The 19,383-nt window shown below is 29.2% G+C and overlaps 3 protein-coding genes across 4 annotated transcripts; 2 read left to right on the forward strand and 1 right to left on the reverse strand.

Annotated features, from left to right (window-relative positions):
- Positions 1-561: 561 nt before the first annotated feature.
- On the forward strand, positions 562-6,729 carry LOC123293783 (exocyst complex component 5). The gene is made up of 15 exons (XM_044874693.1): positions 562-790; positions 856-980; positions 1,054-1,171; positions 1,826-2,023; positions 2,115-2,179; positions 2,867-3,050; positions 3,234-3,457; positions 3,519-3,629; positions 3,778-3,873; positions 3,935-4,094; positions 4,314-4,552; positions 5,529-5,721; positions 5,783-5,939; positions 6,339-6,496; positions 6,569-6,729. The coding sequence occupies exons 1-15, from the start codon at positions 755-757 to the stop codon at positions 6,665-6,667; spliced, it is 2,163 nt and encodes a 720-aa protein (XP_044730628.1). The 5' UTR covers positions 562-754; the 3' UTR covers positions 6,668-6,729.
- Positions 6,730-7,724: 995 nt separating this feature from the next.
- On the reverse strand, positions 7,725-11,281 carry LOC123294068 (protein arginine N-methyltransferase 1). 2 transcript variants are annotated; one of them, XM_044875138.1, is made up of 2 exons: positions 11,058-11,281; positions 7,725-9,514 (listed from the first exon to the last, which is right to left on the reverse strand). In XM_044875138.1, exons 1-2 carry the CDS (start codon positions 11,106-11,108, stop codon positions 8,411-8,413), a joined length of 1,155 nt encoding a protein of 384 aa, XP_044731073.1. In that variant the 5' UTR covers positions 11,109-11,281; the 3' UTR covers positions 7,725-8,410. The 2 variants fall into 2 exon arrangements, with proteins under 2 accessions (XP_044731073.1, XP_044731074.1); XM_044875139.1 differs by lacking the exon at positions 11,058-11,281 and adding an exon at positions 10,789-10,924.
- Positions 11,282-11,345: 64 nt separating this feature from the next.
- LOC123294067 (probable cleavage and polyadenylation specificity factor subunit 2) lies at positions 11,346-17,585 on the forward strand. Its single transcript, XM_044875137.1, has 11 exons — positions 11,346-11,701; positions 11,987-12,252; positions 12,708-12,953; positions 13,770-13,978; positions 14,603-14,955; positions 15,021-15,183; positions 15,319-15,436; positions 15,517-15,668; positions 16,165-16,441; positions 16,501-16,679; positions 17,472-17,585. Exons 1-11 carry the CDS (start codon positions 11,553-11,555, stop codon positions 17,562-17,564), a joined length of 2,205 nt encoding a protein of 734 aa, XP_044731072.1. The 5' UTR covers positions 11,346-11,552; the 3' UTR covers positions 17,565-17,585.
- Positions 17,586-19,383: the final 1,798 nt, after the last annotated feature.

The following is a 19,383-nucleotide window of genomic DNA, read 5'->3' on the forward strand; positions in this document are numbered from 1 at the left end:
TATAGATTGCTATTAAAATCAAAAAGTCTAACACAAGGTACTCGATCCCAAGTCAATTGTATCTAAGGTCTAAAAAAATAATGTTTATTAAAGTCCCATTTTCTGTCATGTATATTGTCTCAATTCTAATATTATGGGTTAAATTTAGTATTCGGGGTACGACTTTTGGATGATTTTCTGCGGTTGAAACTTCGTTAATATTCTAATAAATTACAATGCTTGCAGTAAATAAAGTTTGTTATTGAGGTATATATAATGATGGTTTATGGCCATATTTACGGATACCAATATTATTTATCATGAAAAATAGGCTAAACGAATCCAATATGGAAATAAAATATCTTCCATATTGTCTAAAGTCTTAACAACAGAAAATGACATGACAGTATGACACCCAGAAACAAAAACAAGGTACTCATTAAGAGCAAATGTATCACGGGCCCTACATTTAGCTGTCAAATAAAAGTGCAAATTTCTAAAATAAGCTTTGCAAAATATTAAATCACAGATTATTACATTTAAAAAAAAAAAAGATTACGTACTTAATTTCTCATTTAAAATTTCAATTAGACGACTGAAATTGAGAACTGAATGAAGATATTTGAGGTTAGAGTCAAAGTAAAAAAATCCACTCCACCCATCCTATGAACTTTATTAAATGTCAAGTTTCAAGTTTGACGCAAGTTTGACGTTTCTTGACTTCTTGAGTTTTGTTATTTTTCTTTTGATGTATTGAAAACTAAAATTTTACAAAATGATGCTAAATCAGTATATGAAAGAACTAGAGCAAGTAATTATAGAATAATATTTTAAATATGAATTTTTTACTGAATGAATAATACAAAAAATTTATAGGAACCGTTTAGTGCAGACGAATTTGTGGAACGTATTGCTTGGAGAACTATCTCAGAAACACGTAGTGAAGGAAGTGAAGAATTCAATCCTGGATTAGTTCATGAAAGTTTTGTTCAAGCTATTAAGTAAGTATAAATATTTTAAATTTATAATCAAAAAAATTGTCCGAGTTAAAATATAAAATTTTCTGTATTGTAGAGATTTAGAAATACTAAGAGAACGTCAACAGAAAAAATGTGAGCGTTTAGAGGCAGAGGTCCGGGAGGAGGAACAAGTATATTTGAAACAAGTACAATCGTTACAAGAACGTAATAAGGTAAGAAATGATATGGATTGTTTAACTATTATGGTTTCCAAGTTTGTACGTTTCAAAAAAAAAAATTTCATTCAAATCGAACAAAATTTGGCCAAGATATCCAAAAACTTTATTTTTTATACTCTATGACGTCATTAAAATCCAAAAAAATTGGCCGTACTTCTCAAATTTCGGGTCAAAATTAACGTTACCGCAATATTTTTCAAAATTTTAATATAATGGATTCCATATTTGGCCCAAGGAGTTGTATAAGCGACTTACAATCACAAAATATAGAAAATGCGACCTAAAGTTAATACATTTCAAAAACAATTTCATTCAAATCGAACAAAATTTGGCCATACTTTTCAAATTTCGGCTCAAATTTAACGTTACTACAATATTTTTCAAAACGGCCCCTAAAACTATTCATTGATTTTTGGTTTCGGTTAAAATTTCAACCCTTTCCTTCCCAGACCTTCATGTAGGCATAACCTTTGAAGAGTTTTAGCTTGGAAAGGAAGGGTTTTTGAGGGTTGAGGCCATAAGAATTTTCGATCCGCATGATCAAAACGACCTTAATCAACAGGTTTCAAAAAATTTTAACCGAAATCAAAAATCAATGTATTGTGTCCGAGATCCTAAAAATGTTTTTAATATGTATCCGATTTACAGAGTGCAATTGGAACATTTGCTGAACTGGATGAAAAAATCAATAGTGTTGCAACCAAAGTCATTCATTTAGGGGAACAATTGGATAGTGTAAATGGCCCAAGAGCACGAACCGTTGAAGCTCAACGATTAATGACTCACTTATCAGCTTTTATTGAAAGTGGCCGTTTAAATGATGAATTATGGTCTAATAAACTTCGCGTAAGTGGGACCTAAGCTATACATTTTTCTAAAGTCGCACTTGAATCTGAATTCAAGTGTTATTTACTTAATAATTATTTGTGTTTTACAGTTAAATGAAGCAGCTGATATAATTCAAAAATTATACTTAATTTCTCAAGAATTACCTTCACCAAAGTAAGTTATAATTATTATAAACAAGATAACTAGTTGTCGGGCCCACATTTCAACATTAGACACTTCCAAGAAAATTTTTTCTTTGTTTGTTTCTTGTTTTTTACAAATTAATTAAATATTTTGGTAAATCAAGTCAGTTACAAAAACCAACGAAAAATTAATAATTCTACATTGCAATTATCGAAAGTTGTTTTTCCTTCGATTACCTTAATCGCACTTAAAGTGATACTCGCAACAAAATAAACTTATTTGTAAGGATGTTGAATCGCGAAGAGCTAGAGCAAACTATTTTATACGAATCTGCCCTCTTGGAACCGAAATAAATTAATGGTGTAATTACAGTTGTATTTTTGAATTTAGGCACGAAACAGTACTTACAACCTTTTCTTTGGAATAGAAATTTTCATTATTTTCCTCCATTACGATTATGTTTACTATGAATTATCACAACAGGTGACGTCGCGGATCACGGAGTGCGCGATTCTCACAAGTTTGAATGTAACGATTTTTTAAATCGAGCATATTTATTGAAAAAAACTTTTAAATGTAAATATTTTATTATAGGAATTATTTCTTTGATTCTCACAATTCGGCATGCTTTTGGGTACATCGAAAAATTTATTGGAAGTGTCTATTCACTACCGGTTATATTTAAATGTATATTTAATCAATTTTAATGGATTTTAGGTTTGAAAATGCAAAAAAGAAAATTGCTAAAAAGTATGATGAAATTGAACGAGCTTTAATTGAAGAATTTAGTGTTGCCCGATCTGTTGGAAATGTGGCACGAATGAAAGAACTAGCTTCAATTTTGATGCAATTTAAAAGTTATTCGCAATGTATAGATGCGTTTATTGAAAAGAGTCAATCGGTAAGCAATAAAAATTGTCGATAGCTATAAACCGTTAAAATAAAAATTAAAAAATTTAAAGTCAATAATTCTCGAATATGACTCTCGAATCAGAAGCAGCTTGATTTTATTGTTAATAAAAAACAATTTTTAGTGTAGCATAACAAATGCACGTTATTTGAAAGTTATTTTCATAAATTTTAGGATATGTTCACAGCAAATTCAGATATTTTTACTGGTTTAATTCCGTTATGTTCAAGAAATTATAATTTAATGACACAAGTGTTTGCAAATCCCGATCAAGTAATGTCGAAATTTGTTTTAAATATATATCATCTTACATTGCAAACACATATTACTGATCAATTATCGAAACATAAAAACTCATCGGATGCATATTTAAGAATTCTACATGAGTTGTATATAAAGTATGTGCACATCGATTAATTGACCGAATCGTTTGATTTGTATATGATACATTTGTTTTAGAACTAACCAATTGTCTAAGGACTTAGCGCAGTTTAATATGGGCTCAGATGAATCATTCTTACCAAAGCTGACAAATAATATCTTCCAAAAATATTTGGATAACTATCCAGGGTAGGTATTTTTGGATATTATAAGGTAATTAGAATGTCTATTAGTTTCTCTCTCGAACTGTTGTTCACACGCCTTACTGGAAAATTCCAAGTCGGAATTAAGTATTTTTCCTCTGTCCTATTATTTTGTATCTTAAATTCTGTTTTAGTGTCGAATTGAGATCGTTAAAGGAAAAATGTAAATCTGCATTACAAAAATATTACGATTCGAAAAATCATCAAAAGAAACAAATTCAAACTGGAGGGTAAATTTTTTCGTTTTTCATTGCTAAAATATTTTATCACTATGTAATTATATTCAAATAGTTTTCAAGATTTACGGCGTGATTTACAAGCAGTCATTGGTGCACGTGCAAATATTAATATCGCACAAATTGAAGATTATGGCGGTGAAACATTTCTTTCCGAAGAATTAGCAATAAATATTCTTCAAGAGAGTAAACAATCTTATCAACGTTGCCAAGTGGTAAATTATTAATCTGAAATTTCATGGGAAAGGGAAAAGATGTTGAAGTTTGGCAGATGATATATTTTACATGTTAATATTAATTTTAAAATCACATAATTATTCTGAAAATAAATAAATGATGTTTCCTATTTACTTAGAAACAAGAAATTAACCTGTTACAAAATGAGTATCGTCGCAATTATATGTTTCTAACATTTTTAAACTTTTTTGTTTCAGTTATCAAAAAAATCAGATATACCGAAAAATGCAGCATTTATATTTGATTTAGTTGTAAATTTATTAATGCTTGAACATGTGGACTATGCGATCGAATTGGGTTTACAAAGCGTTCCAATTGCAGAAAGTGGTAAAGGTTCACCACCCGAAATTCACTTTTTTACAATATCACGTCAAGTTAATGCTATCGTTCATCTGTTTGAAAAACAATTTGTCGATAGTTTAATACCTCTTGTTGTGTAAGTTTTGATATTTTTTAACACGCCAGAAAAATTAATTATAGTGCAGTATGTGCGGCGAAAAATACCTCATTATTAAAAAAAAATGATGCCATTTAATAATTATACCATGTATATATGAAATATACATAGTATATTAAGTTTAGTCCCAAGTTTGTAACGCTTAAAAATAATAATGCTAGGAAAAAAATTTTGTTATAGGTGTTCATAAAATCACCTAATTAGCCCATTTCCGGTTGTCTCTCCGTCCGTCCGTCTGTGGACACGATAACTCAAAAACGAAAAAAGATATCGAGCTGAAATTTTTACAGTGTACTCAAGACGTAAAAAGTGAGGTCAAGTTCGTAAATGAGCATCATAGGTCAATTGGGTTCCGTAGGACCCATCTTGTAAACCGTTGGAGATAGAACAAAAGTTTAAATATAAAAAATGTTCTTTATCAAAAATTAAACAATTTTTGTTTGAAACATTTTTTCGTAAACATCACTGTTTACCCGTGAGGGCGCAAATTGTATAGTATGCATTATATGGGAATATCGTTTCTGTATGTGTGACATGTATGTATGTGTAATGGGATAGAGTAATCAACACTGTCTATGCATGGTATTTCAACAATTAACTAAGTCAATTGTTTCTTTTCACTTGTTTTTAATTCATTTTTTCGTATTTATTTTAATTAATTTATTTATTTAATTCCATTTGTAAAATTACCCAAAATATCAAATTATAGAAGTAATTTGATTAAATGTTTGTTACGCTATTATAATCTTTCCCTTGTAACCCGTGACGACGCCAATTAGGCGGAAATTTTATAATATGTACTATACTTGATTATCAGTTATGTATGTGTCACATGTTTGTATGTGTAATGTGATAAAGAAATCAACACTGACTATACATGGTATTTCAACAATTAACTCAGTCAATTGTTTGTTTTCACTTGTTTTCTGTTAAGTTGTATAAAATGGTTTTTTAGCCCAACTCCAAAATATGATGAATGTTTAGCTAAGAAGAAACAAATTTTAGAACAAATAGAAACAAAACTTGATGTAGGCTTAGATAGAGCATTGAACGCAATTCTCGGATGGGTCAAAATATATTTACAAAACGAACAAAAAAAGACAGATTTTAAACCAGAAACAGATGATTTTGATACCATTGCATCACCAGTAAGTAATTTGTTTCTAAATAAATTTTGGAATATCAAAAAATAACTTAGATTTTTTGCAGGCATGTTTAGTGGTTGTACAACATATTAATAATATTATCACACAAATTAAGAATAGTTTAGATGGTAAAAATGCCACAATGGTGTTAGAGGAATTGGGAACACGTTTACATCGAGTGATTTATGATCATTTATTACAATTTCAATATAATACAGCAGGTAAGTTCTTTTCCTGAAGAGAGTCATTATAATCGCGGAGTATAGGTTTTTTTTTTTAATATCTGTTTACGTAGTGGAAACAGGAAATGAATCTAACATTACCTGATGTTGAGCTTTTCATCATTTACTTTTTGTATCACATTAACCTTCAAGTATTCCAAAAGCTGTCCATAAAACTCGAATGCAAGTCATACTCGACTCGAGGAGGCCATTGGTTTTTAAGTTTTTTATTACGAATATTTTGGTTCCACACCCGAATTTTCACCTGTCCATAAGATTCATAAAAAGCATACTTGACTCGTAGAGATCTTTGACTTTTATCTCTTTGTAGACTTCGAATTTCTAGGTCTTCAGATGAAATTTTTCACTACATAGATGGTTAAAGGTAATTTTTTCTAGGTGCTATGTGTGCAATATGTGATGTGAACGAATATCGAAGATGCAGTCGACCACTTGGCCCACTTGTTGAACAGTTATTTGATTCGTTACATTCACTTTGTAATTTATTACTTGTAAAACCTGAAAATTTACAGCAAGTTTGTAACGGAGAACAACTTGTAAGTACTAATATTATAATTTCATTTATGAAAATAAATTAATTAATACACATTTGTTTTTAATTTTTACAGAAAGGACTCGAGAGATCAATTCTACATAATTTTATACAATTAAGAAGTGATTACAAAACTCAAAAATTGGCAAATTCTCTTCGTGGATTGACATCGTAATTGTAATTTCTGTGATGTAATATATAATTAAAAAAATGTAATAAAATGCAGTCTAATTTAAATATCTTTTTTATTTTACTAAGAAATTTCCTGAAATCGATCCGAGGAATCACCCTTCATCTGAGATTTGAATGATATTTCGCAAACTATGCACATCTCACCAATCTGATTATTATATTTTTTGGGTAAAAATATTGCCTTATTTATTGAGCTATATCGAAATTTGATAAAACTTGGTATATAATTTTGATCCAAAAAATAAAAATATCGAGTTCTAATGATTGGTCGAGTATTTTCTATGGTATTATCGTAAATCTATATTTAAAAACTTGATTTTTTTTTCCTTAGTCCAGTAGTTTTATACTTGTTTATAATGTTGGTCCAATTAATAATCCAACTTTGTGACCTTGAGTGCCGAACGCAACTTATCAAAAATCTATCTTTTTCAGATTTTGGAGATTATAACTCTAAAGGGCTAGTTTTTGATAGTAAACTTAAAGTAGACTAAATTTGCTACAATATGAGACTAGAATAGTCGCTGTAGATCCAATATTTTCCGAGATAAAACCCTTCAAAATTTTATAATTTTTTCGAACTTCGCTAGTTTTTGCAATATTCTGTCATTCTAACTTAATTTTGAACCTGATTCTTTGTAACCCCCAGATTTACGAGGGGAATAATTTTGGTTTGTGGCCACTCTGTAATAGATAAAAAAACTAACTGATTCGCAAATTGATGAGAATTGTTATCAGTTTTGTTATTAGAGGATAAAGGATATTATTTGAAAGGAAAAACAATTCTTTATTATTGAAGAAAATAACATATATTTTCTAATTTTACACGCGGCCTTTTATCAAAGAGTACTGATTTTTTTTAAATAAAAAACACTGTTTCGACTAGAAATCAAGAATTTTTATGTTAACAATATTATTTTGAAATTTTTAAAAAGAAAAACAAACCATTTGTAGGCCTGATATTTATTACGATATATACGAATTGAAAATATACAATAAGTTATAAATATGAAATATTATATTAGTAAAATTCAAGTTTCATTTTTATTAACAAGTCAAAATACACTTTTTTTAAATATAAGACTCGGATTTTATTTTTCTGATGAAAATAAAAAATCTAATTGGTAAAAAAAAAAAAATACAAATTAATTCTTTTAAGCAGCTATCAATTCCATTTATTAAGATCCCACATTCTCTGCCACTGAATCCTTTATGAAAATGACAGCATGGCTTCAAATAGTGATGTCTTATTGGAAATTCGTTTAAAAACATTTTTATGTGATCTTAATAAATGGAATAATAATCAGTTTTTGAAGACTAAAATAAATTAGGACTGATTTTTCCTTCTTTTTAATTTACAAATACAAAACCTATAGGATAATTCGTTATACAAAACAATGGACATTTAAAAAACTATATAATCTCAATCAGATCAGAATGAATTATCAAACATTTTAACACTTTTTTTTATTATAAATTTCAAATCCAAACTGTTAGATTTGTTTTGATATACTGAGAAACCAAACCCTTCATCTAGTATTGAATCTAGATCTAGGCTAACGCATGCATTTTTACGTGTCATGTACAATTTTATAAATCTGAAAAAACTGTCTTTTTTTTGGGAGTTGGTTGCTATTATCCTATTATAAAATAGAAAATGGAGGAATAAAGCAATCGATTGAAATACATTTCACAAAAAGTAGTGTAGAGCATGAATTTGTTAAATAAATTAACGCATTCTATATCTATTTGTTTCATGTACTTCACCCAATTCACCTTTAAAATCCAACTCAATAATGAAATCTAAATCCCTATTATTACGATTATTAGGTTTCATTGAAAATACACCATAAATTTCTTCGTTCTTTTTCACAATCATTGTATCATCGAAATAGAATACTGTTTGTTTCCAATGTGTGTAGGGTGCTTCTGGCGCGGTACTAAATCCTAATCGTTTATGACATTTTGTAAATTCCACATTAAAGAATGTCACTAATGCTTGTATATAATCATTACGCCGTACTTGTAAATGAAACGGTGACGAAAAATCTAAATCTGCTTTTTGGACTGTGTACAAATCAACTTCTTTTACAAGGCAAGCATTTGTAACTACCTGTTTTGGATCGACAACATCTACTAAAGGTTCACTAATCGCTACTTTTCGGATTGAGCTCATATCAAAACCATAAACATCATCCCACCAATTGATTTTTTCATCTTTATATTGACGATCTTCAATACCAGTTATAAATAGTGAACACCGATCAGGGAATAATAATCCACCTGGTTTCAGCCATTTGTCTCTTGCATATAATACAGTATCTAACATACTTTCATAAAATAAACAATAACCCATCCATTCGGATATGATGATATCTACACCAGTTAGACCATCCGGTAAAGTAACTTCCTCAACTTTACCTTTAACGATTGTGATTATATCGTTTAAACGATTTGCTTCAATTATTTTTCGTGCATATTCCACAATATTTGAGCATTCAATGGCAATAACACGTGCCGCACCCGCCTTTGCAGCAAACATCGATAATATACCAGTACCGCAACCGATGTCTAGTACTGTTTTACCTTTAAATAGATGTTTATTGTGGTACATTGAATTTCTGTACGTTAAAGTACGCACTTCATCCTTTAACATCTCCTCGTGAATACCAAAATGAGCGTATGAATCAAAATAATAATCACGTGAGGTCATTTCTTCGGCAGATATTGGATCTTTTTCGGTACCATTCTCAGTTGATGATATGATATCCTTTGATGAAGGTAAAGGTGTAACGTCCATTGTTTCCATACTGCTACTGGTACTGCAACTTGTCTGTACAGAAAATTTTATTTTAGAAATATCAAAATTTCTCGAGGGGACTTTGAGCAAAATGCTATGGCGTTTACATTTTTATAATTATACATTGGGAATTCCAAAGATCAAATTTTTTTCATAAGTTTGATTAAATAACACTAAAATAACTTAAACACTTGATCTCAAACCTTTTCATTAAAAAAAATTCGGAACCAGTAGAGCCACATTACTAAAAGTCTTGCCTCTCATTAGATACTTTTTATTGAAATGTGATTTTAGTCTTTTCATATTTCTGAAAACATCGCAAAACCAATAATCGCGAAAAAAAAAAATTTTTTTCCTATAAAAAAGGTAGAACGGATCTTGGAAGTTGACACCCTCAAAAAGCACTTTCCTAACTACACTAACTTAAATATCTTCTAGGCCAATTTAGAGGGACTGTAAAAGTGCGAAAAACCTTAAAAACGTCGAAAAAATAAGGAGTTTTAACCCTTATGAATCCCCTTCAAATTGCTGGAATCAACCTCGGCATCTATAACATTGTCTTGTCTAGGAGTCAACTTTTTTTATCGAATTTCAACTCTGTGGGATTAAAGGAGAGTGCTAGAGGTGCCCAAATGTAGCCTTAAACAAACAGGTAGATAGATCAGTGACTACTTAATTTTTTTAAATGTATTTTTTGTTCCTAGGTGGTAATTACTTTATTCTTACCACATGTCTAAAGGGCATACATCACTATAACATACGAAATGTTATTTTCAAAAATAAATAATTAATTAACGAATATCGTATAACCCTCGATTCGTGAAAACTCGCTCTTGATCGATTTTTTGATTAACCGAACTTGCTTAAAGCCAAAATCATGGTTTAACGAGGTTAAGATTTTTTTTTATTAACCGGTATTTGCGAAATATTTATAAAGTTGTAATTTTTACAACACGATGGTTTGATTTTTATGTATCCGACCATACTTACAGTTTTTAAAATCACATTTTTGTTGAAGGTTTCACTATAATTTACCTTCTCGTTTAATATTTTAGACATATTAAAAATATTTTAGAATATTGATATTTTGGCAATTTGATTTTAAGCCATTGCAAATATTATTTTTGAATGTGGTGAAATGAAATTAAAGCATTTCAAGGCCTTGTTAATTTACAATCCTGGTAAACACTATAGCATTTTAGCACATGTAAAAAAAAAAGTTGTGCACACAAAAATACAACTATTTGAACAGTTTAAAAGAAGAAATTAAGATAAATATAAATAATTGATAAAACAATTGTTATTACCTTTAATTACAAATATTTAATAAATTATCACAGATATTTTTTTAAAACTAAATAAAACAAATAAATGCCATAAAACACTGATTCGGCGGCAGATTGTTTCGTTAAAAGAGACAGAAATAGAGGGACGCAACTAGCAGGACGGACAATTTTTCTAGTCATACCAACGTAAAAAAAATTATCTAACATAAAGATGATTTTTTATAAATTTTTAAAAATAACTCTTTATTAACATCTCGAAAACTACAAATTTTAAAAAGAGGAATACTTACAGGTGCACTATTATCGGACGGGGATGTGAAACTAGATGAATTCGAAGCCATTTTTTACGAGTTTGTAATCACACCGTTTTACAGTCTACTTTTAACAAATTCACTTTATCTAAATAAAATATTTATTTAAATTCAAATATAAATAATTAAGCTAATTATTCGTATAGGAATTAATGACTAAATTTTCACTTATGAAAATACACTATAAACTTTGACATTTTCCATTTTCATTTAGAAAATTTAGTGATTTTTTTTTTATGTTTTTGCAAAAGTTTAGTGGAATTTTTTGACGTATGATCACTGTAACAACAGGAATGAATGTTTTTCAACGCTCGTCGTAAATTTTTTTCGAAGAAAAAAACAATGAATTACGCGTTTAGGAACATATAAATATAATTTAGATCGAAAATTTGGAGATCGAATTCATCTAAATACTTTGGATGAATATTTAATGGGAGAAATTCTTAAATATATAACCTTAAATTATTTAAGATAATGACTTCCATTATAAAATTACATACAATTTCGGGGGCTATGGACGAATCGCCCCCTTGTTATTTATTACAAGTGGATGAAGTTCGAATACTTTTAGATTGTGGGTGGGATGAAAAATTCGATCATGATTTTATAAAGGAACTAAAAAGGTTAATATACTCTACAAGTCACTTAAATATATAGGCTGTTTCACTGAAGTTTTGATCTAACAAGTGTGAGCTATTTCTGGATTGAAATTTATTTTTAGAGTGAATTACTTTTTACTTGACACTAAATCCAAGTCACAGGAATGCAAATGCAATAATTTATTAGTTTTAAATCTACTGAACGGAAAATTATCGCGGGAAAGATTTGTTATTTAATGAATTTCCTTGAAACAGTCTGTATGCATGATTTATGAATTGTCGTTCTAACGCCGTTTTTATGTTTTCCAGGCATGTTCACAGTATAGATGCAGTTTTACTTTCATATCCAGATCCTCAACATTTAGGGGCACTACCATACTTAGTAGGAAAATTAGGATTAAATTGTCCAATATATGCAACAATTCCTGTTTATAAAATGGGACAGATGTTTATGTATGATTTATATCAATCGCATCATAATATGAGAGATTTCGATTTGTTTACATTAGACGATGTAGACGCTGCATTTGATAAAATTATTCAGTTGAAATATAATCAAAGTGTTTCGATGAAAGGTATAAATTTGTTAGTTTTGAAATCACAAAATTACCTACGGACCCATATTTTCGTCCATAATTATTAGCGAAAATCTTACTAAAATATATAATTTCGGGAGATATCATAGAAAATACCCAACTAATCGCAAAACGAACTCGATTTTTGTATTTTTTGGGCCAAAATTAGTCTATAGCGAGTTTTATTATATTCTGAAACGAACCCAAATTATTATATGCAGAGCGATTTCTCGGATCCATTTCATACAATTTCTTAGAATTCGAATAATGAAATGAACTTGATTTTTGTGACTTTTGAGATTTCTCCTTTTCTCTTCATTACTGTTAAAAAAATTTAAAAATATCGACCCGTTTTTTTTCTTTTTTGCAAATTTTTAAGTTTGTCGAGGAAATCATAAAAAACCTGGTGCAAGTAGAAAATTCCGTATTTTTAATTTATGCTTTATTCAATTTAGGAAAAGGCTATGGAATAACAATTACTCCATTACCCGCTGGCCATATGATTGGTGGAACAATATGGAAAGTTATGAAAGTTGGCGAAGAAGATATTATTTATGCAAATGATTTTAATCACAAAAAAGAGCGACATTTAAATGGTTGTGAATTAGAAAAATTACAACGACCCTCTTTGTTGATAACCGATTCATTTAATGCTACATACCAACAAGCAAGACGTCGTGCCCGCGATGAAAAACTTATGAGTATGTAATCAAATTTTTTTTAAGAGTTATTTTTATCGTTTAATGCAAGTCGTTCATTTTTCGTTTTCACTTAGTCAAATCAGCAATAATTTTTAAAATATTTTTTACAACTAATGATACAAATAAATTAATAGTAAATTAAAATAATACAATATAATATTTTATTGATCAAATTTAATACGCATTAACAATAATTAAAAATCGTAAAAACATTTAAAAAAACTGAGTTGACTAAAATTAACTGTCAAATTCAATGATCAGGTGCTGTTTAAGGTAGTTCCTTTGCTTCAACTACTACAAAGCTCATTTTTCGACAGAATTTAACGATTTTTTTTCTAAGAATAGGGCTTACTATTAAATCCCAAAGTTTCAGAAGTTTTGAGTGTAAAGTAAAGAGTTCTTTCGAATAAAAAAAAAAAAAAAATGTATGGTCAAATTAATGTGATTATGGAACAAACTACCTTAAGTTTAAAAATTGTATGTAAACTAGTGAAAAAAACATAAATGATAAATAAATTAAGTAAATGTTGGCAAACAAACAAACAAAAATAAAAATTCGATCAGTTGAAAAAATTAAACTCTGTGTCTAGAGCTCGTATAGACAAATTGGTAAGGTGCTTGACATGAATCCAAGACATCCGGGTTCGAGTGTATTTTTTTCAATTATTTTTTCATTAAAAGCAAATACTGTCGAAGCAAATGGAATCTATTGATTGACTGAATTAATATTCCTTAAATGATTTTAAAAGTTGTTTTTCGAGATATTGCATTTCGATTTAACTTCATAAAATTTTATAATTTGTTTTATAATTCTAGCAAATATTTTACAAACTTTACGAAATAGTGGTAATGTTTTGGTGTGTGTTGATACTGCTGGAAGAGTTTTAGAACTGGCACATATGTTGGATCAACTTTGGCGTAATAAGGAATCTGGATTATTGGCATATTCATTGGCACTTTTAAACAATGTCAGTTATAATGTTGTTGAATTTGCTAAATCGCAAATTGAATGGATGAGTGATAAGGTAATTTAAAATGTAGTAGCTAATCACTCGATGTATTACCCAACTCAACTATTTCGAAAAAAAATTGTTAGTTATTTCATAAGGAATTCTTTTTAATTTAAAGTATTTTTCTAACTCATTTGTGATAACTCTTCGCGAGAGTTGATTTTTAAATAGCCATGAAAGTCGTGAAAAAACCCACATCCTGTTATAAAAAGGTCTCTCCTTGTGTCATTGGAGAGGGATGTTTAAAGGGCCAAGTGGAACTATAAAGGATAAAGAGTTGTTAAGGAAGTTCGAGAGGGAAAATAGGATAATGGTAGGAAGCCAAAGATATTTTCGGGTGGTATTTTTTACAAAGTTGGAACTGCCCAGCGAATCGGTCGCATAACAGCCATCTTAAACTATTAATATGAATTTTTTCGCAATTCCGCATTGTTAATTTTTTAAAAATTAAAGTACGTACTTTCTGCTTCTGTTGCGAGGCAGAAAGTCAAAATGCTTTGGTACCAAAGTATATATGTGGGACTTTCCATATGGGCACAAAGTATGAGAGCCCTGAACTGCGCACCATGATGCAGGAATCTCAAACTTTCTGCCCTTGTAGTGTAATATACTATTTATTGAAAATCAAATTTTTTTTAGTTAATGCGAACATTTGAAGGTGCCAGAAACAATCCATTCCAATTTAAACATTTACAACTTTGTCATAGTATGGCAGAATTGGCAAATGTTCCTAGTCCAAAAGTTGTATTGGCCAGTTCACCCGACATGGAATCCGGTTTTTCACGTGAATTATTTGTGCAATGGGCAGGTTCACCAAATAACAGTATTATAATTACGTCTAGAACATCTCCCGGTACATTGGCTAGAGATTTAATAGAGAATGGTGGTAATAAATTTATTGAGTTAGAAGTGCGACGGCGTGTGAAGTTGGAAGGTGCTGAGTTGGAAGAATATCATCGACAACGTGAAAAACAAGAAGCTGTTGAAAAAATGTATTCTCTTGCTTGCTTTTTATAATTAGACCATTTTTTTTTATTTGTAATTTTGTAATTTTTAGGGAACAAGAAGAATCTAGTGATTCAGACGATGATCTTGAAATGAGTGTAATTTCTCGTGGAAAACATGATATTGTAATTAAACATGAATTTAAAAAACATGGTACTGGATTTTTTAAGGCTGCAAAGAAACAACATGCAATGTTTCCGTTTCATGAAGACAAGGTACGTTATAACATTTGATTGCTTGAAATATTTTAGTAAATTCTGTAAGGGATAATGAAAAGCCTTGGGTGAAACCTTGGAAGAGTCTACTGCTAATTCGATATTCTTATTTGAATTTTAAAATAATTTTTGTAGATAAAATGCGATGAATACGGTGAGATTATTAAACCAGAAGATTATAAAATTGCTGAAATAATACCAGAAAATGTAGAAGAAATGAAAGAGGCACCCCCAAAAGAGGAAGAAATCGTTGGTAAGTTCTTAATTTAATTAAGAAAGAAATTTATAGAATAAAATTGTATAATTGAGTTAATTTATTTTTAATCTAATTAGCGGATGTACCCGAAGTTCCAACCAAGTGTATTGTTTCAACAAGACGGATTCATTTACAAGCGCAAGTTCAATTTATTGATTTCGAGGGTCGATCAGATGGTGAATCATTGTTGAAAATTTTATCTCAATTACGACCACGAAGAGTTATTGCAGTAAGTATTTTCTATTATAGCCATGAAAAAAACGAATAATTAGAACTTTCTGACAAAAGGAAAGGTATCGTGGCAATAAATTTAGTTTGATGATTGTATTAATATTGAGTTTTATACTCAAGTATTGATTTTTGAAATTATTATCAACTGAATCTAATGAAATTTCATAGAATACGAACTTTTACGAATGGAGGTATAAAAAACTAAAATCCAGTTCATTTTACGACTAGATGAGTCGTTCTGGAAATGTTGCTTCAAATAGCTTCAAAATATAAGGCATCGTATAGAATTTTGTGCGATATTATAAAAAATACTTAACCAATTGTCAAGTGAATTCGATTTTTGGGCCAAATTTATTTTATATACCGACTCTTATATAATTTCTATACAAACATTGCGATTTGGTAATCGCAGAAACATTTTTGAATACCAAAAATGTTTCTGCCATGGTTGATATAAACGGTTTGATATAAAATTACTTTTATTTTCAATTTAGGTGAGAGGAAGTCCAGCTAGCACCAAAGCTATTGAAGACCATTGTCGTGATAATGTAGGAGCTAGAGTTTTTACACCTTCAAAAGGTGAAGTTGTAGATGCTACAACTGAAACTCATATATATCAAGTTCGATTAACAGATGCTTTAGTTTCACAATTAGACTTTCAGAAAGGAAAAGATGGAGCTGAATTGGCATGGATTGATGCTCAGATCAATTTCAAAGATAAAGCAATCGATGCTAGACCAGCACAACCTAATCAAGACGAAGCTATGGAAGGTAATCTTTGTAGAAAATGCATTTATTCTTTTATTAATTCGGTATAATTTTATTAACAGATGAACAAATTTTAACTTTGGAGCCATTAACCTCAAATGACATACCAGCACACGAAACAGCATTTATAAATGAAATAAAATTGTCTGACTTTAAACAAATTTTAACAAGACAAAATATCTCATCTGAGTTTAGTGGTGGAATTTTATGGTGTTGTAATGGTACCATTGCATTAAGGAAGGTAAGGTCGTTATTTAAAAATTAATTCGCTTAGTGTAGAAAGTACAGAGTAGGTGCAGAACAAAAACAAGTGGCACCTTTCAAAAATACTAATAACTTCATGTGATGGTTAATTACTTTGAGTAGATAGACAATTTTATATATCCTTTATTTGAGGTAGTATGGCAGTATCGATGGTCACGTTCAACCACTATTTTTTTTTTAAATGTATACAAAAAATCATAGTTTCCTACGTTAAGAGAAAAAATTTAAATTTTTTTTACTGTACCGTTTAAGAGATATAATTAATTTAAAATATAAAGTGTTAACAAAAAACTGAAATTTTCTGTGTCAATTAATGAGTAATTAATACGCTTTCTGTATAAACAAGTCGATTCTCTGTATGGTTAATATGGTTAACGAATTATTAAAAACAGCTCTTTTTACATGGTGGTATATGAAGAAGTCGTAATAAATGTTGGTTTTTTGGTAAAACACTGACTTTTATAGTTAATTTCTCCTAAGCCGTACAGAAAATCGATATGAATTTTTCACAAAAGACGTATAAAAGGATGATTAATGTATAAATAAAATTTTAAATCTTTGGTATCATTTTCAATTTACGATATCGAAATGCCTTAAAGAGTTGAAATGAAAATGATAACAACAATTTGAAATTTTATTTATCAATTATTCACCCTTGTCTTTTGTGAAAAATTCATATCGATGCTTTGCTATCTCTGATACCTAGCTTCATTATACTCGTACACCCAATGAATCTACTAAAATAATTTTAATGTTTTTTTGTTTGTAGGTTGATACTGGTAGAATTACATTAGAAGGATGTGTGTCAGAAGATTACTATAAAGTGCGTGAACTATTGTATGAACAATATGCCATTGTTTAAAATATTTGATGAAAACTTTAAATTACTTGATAATTATAAAATTTTTAATTATTTGTTATATTTTTTAATAAAAAATATAAATAAAAAAAAACCATTTTGATTATTTTAGGAACCTTATTTATTATTGTAAATATTAAGTAGGACAAAGATTTTTAGCTTGATTTGATATTCTACTCTCAATCATACTCTACATAATTTTCAAGTATAAGATTGAGAGTAAATAAAATTTTCAACACAAAGGCACAAAGTGGTACGAAGCTTTTGGACCACAACTCTTTTCGATATTTCAAATTTCAATTTTGGTAATACCAGAAGGAACACCCACCACATGCATTTAAGAAACAATTTAAAAAATGATTTGAAATAGAATTTCATGAGGCGGTAAGTATATGAATGAATTCGAATTCAAAACTTTAGTAGTGTGTGTCCTTCCCTTTTCAGCATGTTCGAAGGGGCTGTGTTAGCAGCATTAAAACCGAATCTGAATTAGTTCAGATATATTCTACAGTATTGAGGTAATAGTTTTTTAAGAAATACATTTTTCGAACATGGCTAGTTTTTTTGATGCCCGTTGTAAGTCACAGAATAATAATGGTTATTAAACGTATTTTATTAGTATAAGAGAATTTACTAGAAAGAAAATGAAATAATTAAATAAAATAATAATCAAGATAATTACTTTAACAATAAAATATAATTAAAATTAAATAAATTTAATTCGTTAAATAACATAAAATGAAATTAAGAGTAAATAATGCCTTTATGATTGTATAATATTATAACATACATTAGTCAGTATTGAGTTGACGAGAATAAAGACGATTTTCATTAGAAATCGACGTAAAATGAGAGTAAGATTAAACGTAGATGACACATATACGAAGGGATAAATGTTCTTCTTCAATCCTCGATTTGAAATTACAAACAAAAACTGCAAATTGAAATTACAAACAATAATATGGTACCCCCTCAATAATTGTTTAGTGACGCCAGCGCTTCTAAGCTAAAGACTATGTGCTGTTTAAGTTAGATTAGAATTAGAGGCATTCCGAATTTATGCCTACTTTACGAAGCACTATTCTAGCTAGGACAGAAACGCGATAACACAATGATCCAACCCAATGTAAACAATTCAACTCATTACCGATCAGAGATCATAAAATAACTAATCGATAATAAAATCAACTACAAAGTATGAAATTTTATTATAGTTATTGTACAGGATGTCTACTTAAGTTGGCTACGTATGGAAAACTTTTTTATTATAAAGTTTACGAAAAAATTTCTGCTCTCGAAAATATTAACATTTAGCTATTCACTTTTGACATCGAATGTACAGAATGCCACAAATTGGGAAAGTTCGATAGGAATGTTAACGGTCGTTTAGTAATGTAGACCATTATGAACAGATAATGGAAACAAATCAAGGAATCACTCCCGAGATATATATATCCGTGTATTTTTGTGTCACTGATATATATATATATATATATATATATATATATATATATATATATATATATATATATATATATATCAGTGACACAAAAATACACGGATTACATATAGTAATCCGTGCACTTTTTGTGACACTGAGTATAGGAGTGTTTTTAAACAATTTTGTAAAAGAACTGTGGTGTTAACAATTAACACGACAATATAAATAATCCGGTTCTAAACAACCCGACGATATATTCATTCAACGGTTCACACAGATACAGTACTTACATCTTAAAAACAAATATAATTTTGAAATAATATAGCATTCTTTAGAAGTCCAGACAATTCTAAAAAGAAATAAACAATATCGTTTTATATT

This window comes from Chrysoperla carnea, chromosome 2 (assembly GCF_905475395.1).
Source record: "Chrysoperla carnea chromosome 2, inChrCarn1.1, whole genome shotgun sequence".
NCBI classification, from domain to species: Eukaryota; Metazoa; Arthropoda; class Insecta; order Neuroptera; family Chrysopidae; genus Chrysoperla; species Chrysoperla carnea.